This window comes from Lobosporangium transversale (assembly GCF_002105155.1).
Source record: "Lobosporangium transversale strain NRRL 3116 chromosome Unknown BCR41scaffold_71, whole genome shotgun sequence".
NCBI lineage: Eukaryota > Fungi > Mortierellomycota > Mortierellomycetes > Mortierellales > Mortierellaceae > Lobosporangium > Lobosporangium transversale.
Genome location: NW_019029049.1, coordinates 85,870 through 91,600, shown reverse-complemented (window position 1 = coordinate 91,600; position 5,731 = coordinate 85,870). Strand labels below are relative to the sequence as shown.

General features: G+C 43.2%; 1 protein-coding gene across 1 annotated transcript; it reads right to left on the bottom strand.

Moving 5' to 3' along the window:
• Positions 1-4,500: 4,500 nt before the first annotated feature.
• On the bottom strand, positions 4,501-4,755 carry BCR41DRAFT_401917 (hypothetical protein; the record flags this gene model as incomplete). Its single annotated transcript, XM_022029262.1, has 2 exons — positions 4,501-4,572; positions 4,666-4,755. 2 exons carry the CDS (start codon positions 4,753-4,755, stop codon positions 4,501-4,503), a joined length of 162 nt encoding a protein of 53 aa, XP_021875737.1.
• Between the last annotated feature and the right edge of the window lie 976 nt (positions 4,756-5,731).

Sequence of the window (5,731 nt, the reverse complement as noted above, 5' to 3'; positions counted from 1 at the left end):
AAGGAATTGAAGGTGAATCGGTCATTTGTGTTGATATGTGATGGATATGATGAGAGCATGCAGACCAACAACCTGTATGTTGCCAACCAACTGAATAAGGCTGGAGAGTGGAAGTGTCAGATGGTGATCAGTTGTCGCAGTGAATATCTTGGATCGGACTATCGAGATCGATTTCAACCTATGGACCGTAACCACCAAGCAGATAGTGGATTGTTCCAAGAGGCAGTGATTGTACCATTTACTGAGGCACAGATCGAAGATTATATCGAACAATATGTCGATTCTATGGACTTACTATGGGGTGTGGAGGACTATAAGGCTGCACTCAAGATGATCCCTAGCTTACAAGAGCTTGTGAAGAACCCATTCATACTATCGATGTCGCTTGAAGTACTCCCACGGATGGTGGATCCAAGTCGAGAGCTCACCAAGAGCAAGATCAAGCGGGTCACATTGTATGACCAGTTTGTTGAGCAGTGGTTCGAACGAGGCAAGAAGCGACTAAGCGAGACATTAAGACCAGAGGATAGGGGGATGTTCCGAGTGTTGACAGATGAAGGGTTTGCACAGAATGGGATCAAGTACCTGACAGAGCTGGCTATAGCGATCTATAAGCATCAAGATGGCAACCCTGTAATGGAGTATTTACCATCCAAGGATAAGGGCACGTGGAAAGAAGCGTATTTCAACAAAGAGAGTAGGAGCAGTCTACTGCGTGAGGCATCACCACTCACCCGTACAGGGAATCAATATCGGTTTCTCCATCGATCTATTCTAGAGTACAGTCTGGTGCGGGCGATATTTGATCCGCAGCCAGCAGCGGTCATTTCTACAAGTGATGAAGTAAATGCAATCACATCGCTCTCTCGTCGACGGAGTGTTAATTCAGTGTTTAGTTTTAAAGGTGTGAATATAAAGGATAGCGAGCAGGAAGTGGGAATGATCCAAGCTGATGAGACATCACCTTTAGTATGGATGAGTTTCGTAGATGAGCCATCTATTCTTCAGTTCCTGGAGGATCGTATCCGTCTTGAGGCGGTGTTTAGACAGCAGTTGTATGGATATATAGAACTCTCGAAGGGTGATAACAAGTGGCGAGTAGCAGCAGCAAATGCGATGACAATCTTGGTCCGATCAGGCGAGTCATTCATCGGAGCAGACCTGCGAGGCATTCAGATTCCAGGAGCCGATGTCAGCCATGGTATTTTCGAGTATGCTCAGCTACAAGGAGCAGATCTGAGGAAGGTCAACTTACGAAAATGCTGGCTTCGAGAAGCAAACCTGAGTGGAGCAAAGATGGCAGGTATACAGTTTGGAGAGTGGCCACTCCTTGAGGCTAGCGGTGCAATATTAGATGGAACATATTCGCCTAATGGCAAGACCCTCGCTGCAGTTATCAGAGATGCATCAACTAGGTGTTCAATCATCGTATATGACACATCAACATGGGAAGAACTTTCGACTTTGGAGGACGATGAACTTGGCGACAGTCTGGTCTACTCACCAGAAAGCAGGTATATCACCTCCTGGGGTGACGATCAAACAGCAATTTTAGTTTGGGATGCATTGTCAGGAGCGTTGGTTCACAGATTATTGGGCCATACAGGTACTGTCCGATGTGTAGCGTACTCGCCAAATGGAAACGACCTTGCTTCAGTTGGCGGAGAAAATTCGGTGCGAGTGTGGGATACCCAAATGGGCATTCTCAAGTTTATATTAGAGGGCCATACCGATGCTATGTGGTGTGTGGCCTATTCACCTGATGGAAAGCTGATTGTATCTGGTGGCGAAGACAAAATATTACGACTGTGGGATGCAACATCAGGGCAACAGTTGATGATTTTGATGGGTCATGAGTCTAGGATCGAACAAATTGTGTATTCATCTAATGGTCAGGAAATCATTACTCGCTGTTTTGAGGACGAGTGCTTGCATGTGTGGGATGTTGGATCTGGTCGAAGGAAGTTTGGTTTGGAACATGATTATTATGTCAAAGGCATACAGTATTCGCCAAACGGGAAGCTCGCTGCTTCGTTCACCTCGGCAGCGGTATATCAGTGGGATATGCAAACAGGGAAAGTTATTCATACTCTTAAAGAGGATTCCATTATTACCAATGATCTAAAATATTCTCCAAATGGAGCTGTGATAGTCGCTTGCGATTGGAGAAATACAATATGGCTCTGGGACGCGAAATCGGGACAGCTCATGAATACCTTCTACGGACACTCTGACAATGTATTTTATGTGGCATGTTCACCAGATAACCATCAAGTTGCGTCCTTCAGTCATGACAAAACGATACGTCTTTGGGATACCCGACTACAACTCTCAAGTCAAGAGTTACAGAGCCAATCAGCAACCATCGTTGGCATTAGGCGTTCACCAAGTGAGCAGCAAATGACTTCACGAGGCCTCGATGGAAAAATGCATATATGGGATGCAATAACAGGACAGCCCATGCACGTTTTACAAAGCTTTGATGGATATGCATACGACATCAAGTATTCGCCTGATGGCCAATTACTTGCTTCCCGCCACGAAACTCCATGCGTCTTTCTTTGGGATGTTCGAACAGGCCAAGTCATTCATACTTTGGGATTGCAAAGTGAATATGCCGATGGCATTTACGACTTTGATTTCTCACCTATCGGCTGTCAAATTGTCTGCGGTCATAACTCTGGGAACCTGACTGTATGGAGCACTCAAACAGGAAATCTCATCCGCGTGCTACAGGGCCATGATGCGTATGTAAAATGCGTGGTATTCTCACCCGATGGCGATCAGATTGCTTCGACTGACGGAAACGGTAATATCAGGGTCTGGAGAGCTCAATCAGGGGATCTCCAGTTTGAAGCGAGGAATAAAGCAAGCGGCGGCTCTTTTATTGTATACACACCTGACAGCCGAAAGATAATGTTTAATTGTGGCTGGGGGTACCAACTTTTGCAAGCATGGAGTGCAGAAACGGGCGAGCTCTGTTACGAAACTCAATTTGATGATTCTTTGAAAAGCATAGTATTTTCATCATGTAGTCAGCAGATGGCTATTGGGACCGATGGAGGGTTGGTTAGCGTGGTGGATACGGAAACAGGGCCAGTATTATGTATGTTTAAAGAACACACCAGCTCCATCACCGATATGGCTTATTCGCCCGATGGAAGATACTTTGCCTCAAGCAGTTATGACATGACAGTGCGAGTGTACGATCCAAAAGCAGGTCAGTGTTTGGTTGTGATCCCATTTGAAGGTGGAGAAGTTAGGGCGCTTGTATGGGGCGCCTCTGAAGAGGGCCACTATCTGGTTACAGGCTCTGAGGATGGCTCTATTCGGATGTGGCAGATTGTGAAGGAGGATGAAGAATATCAATATCACCTAAAGTGGAGTACCAAGCAAACAGTCCTTAATGCAAACAACGCTCGTATTCAAGGTGTGGATGGGTTGAGTGAAGTCAATAGGAAGCTTCTGGTGCAGCGTGGAGCTATAGAGAAGCGACGTTCCCCTTTAGCTACACATGAGGCGCTCCAAGGCGTAGCGACGCTAACAATGACATCTAAATCTAAGAATGTCTCCAGTCAAGTGGGCTGTCCCCGAGACCCATCAGTTGAGGTAGTGTTGGAGGCAGGAGATTTGAGCGAAGGAGTACCATTGACAGAGCCAAGTCAATCGATCAAAAACTACCGGTTCAAATACAGTGTGTGCAGCGAATGCAATTTTGCACATGTCATTTCATGCAAACTTCGCGAGTAAAAGCGGTGGATAAGCAGGAAGCCATTTGGGATAAAGAATAAAGTGAAAATGATAGCCGTTGGTAATAAGGCCTTAATAAAAAAAAAAATAAAAAAAAAATAAAAAAATGTACGGAGAATACACTCCTTTTTCAAATAAACGGTATCTTGAGAGATATTGCGCGTGTTTATGGGAAATGTTTAGCAGCTACATCTATATACTAGAGGTCTAAACAATCCAAATCTGCAGGAGCAAAGTAAACTCTATCAGCACTTTTAATACCTGATAGTTTCTATAGGCGATCCTGCATGCTAAGTTGTTTGGGTACATCCTGGTTCTTTGGCATGAAAGATGCTTAATCTATCGATGTATTTTGTATTGCATTTGGAAGAAAAAAAAAAAACTCTAGGTAACATGTAGAAAATCTATATTGGTGTTCAATGATAAGAAAAGCCAGGGATACAAGGAAAAAGCACCAACCCTCCTAGTATCAAAAGGCTCATTCATGTTCATGGGAAATGTAGTCTTAAATCGCTCTATGATTTTATCGAGCGATCTGCCTACTGTCCATGTTTTGTCAACAAACACCGATTTGCCATTTAACTGTGGATATCAAGATGATCAAAATTGGAGATGCAGCCTCAAGTTACGTGGAATTTTCTCTTTATCCTATGATTTCCCGCAATAACGGATTTTTTTTTTAAAGTACATTTTGATTCGCCAATGGTACTTTGGTTTACGGATCTATCATATAGGGATATCCTTTTATTTTTAGGCAGCCCCGGAATTTTGCGCGCGGGGCTGGGAGATGACATTGTCGCTGCCTCCACTCTCGGTTTTGATCTAAATAGCCTATGGATAGTGTAAAATAGGGGAACCAATGTTTATAACCTAGAAGATGGAGTATTTTACAAAAGAATTACCAAGATCGCATACATTAGAGCTGTCATTCCGCTTCAAGGCGGTTCTCTGAGCCTCGAGACCTTTGTAGAGCTCGTCGTCAGCGGTGTTAACAAAGTTGGTCATTTCGAGTTGATCCCCGGTAGGTACTGCAGTGAATGTGAATTTGGTGATTAGGAGTGTTGAAGCGACCTTGCCTTTTCTTTTCTTTTTTTTTTTCTTTGAAGCTCATTTCCTTTTATACATGGGCCTGCTGGCATAGTACCAATGTGCCTATGTGCCAACGCGCTATGATCTTTGTAACGTTACCTTGACATTTTTAATAAATAAAATAAAAATAATTGGTGAACTATTTTTTTAATTCGAAAAAAAAAAAAAAAAAAAAAAATGCCCAGTGCGGTTAGTAAGTTGCAGAACGGACCGATAATATTACAAAGTCGCATGGTTATTTCCGTATGGTCATTTGGATGTCATGAACTGCGTGGTTGGACTCGGATAAAATTCTCCGCCCTTGTCGGTCAATTCTTTAACTTGGGCAATTTTTTTTTAATGATTGGAGCAATTCAAAGGAAGAACAGTGAAAGCTTAATTTGAATTGGACAAAATCAATTAAAAACGTTGTAGCGTCCTCATCCTACAGGTTTTTGATCGATGGGATAATCCAGTGTAGCGCCTGTAGATCGTTAGTTCATGTAGCTTGAATATGCAATAGAGGGAAAGAAAACAAGAAGAAGAAAAAAAGCAAAAAAGGAAGATGGTACAAAAGTCAGTGACGCAAAGGCCAGAGAATCCATGACGGATAAAAGACTTTTTTTTAAAGATATTGAGGGTCATTCAGACTTTATCACTTTGCTTTTATTGTTGTGTGTACATTAATGTTTACAATGGTTCTATCCAAGTCGAGCACCCTTCAAGTGTTGGTATCCTGCGAGGCAGAAGAGCCTTACAAGACAAAGCATTAGATTGGTGCGGTCATAAGCGAAAGCATGGGTCACCCGTGTAGCAAATATACTAAATCCTAATAATCACCCTGGCGTGGTTGTGCACATCAAGGAAAAAAAAAAAGAGAAAGTATGGATTGCATGGTAATGAAAAAGGGTGG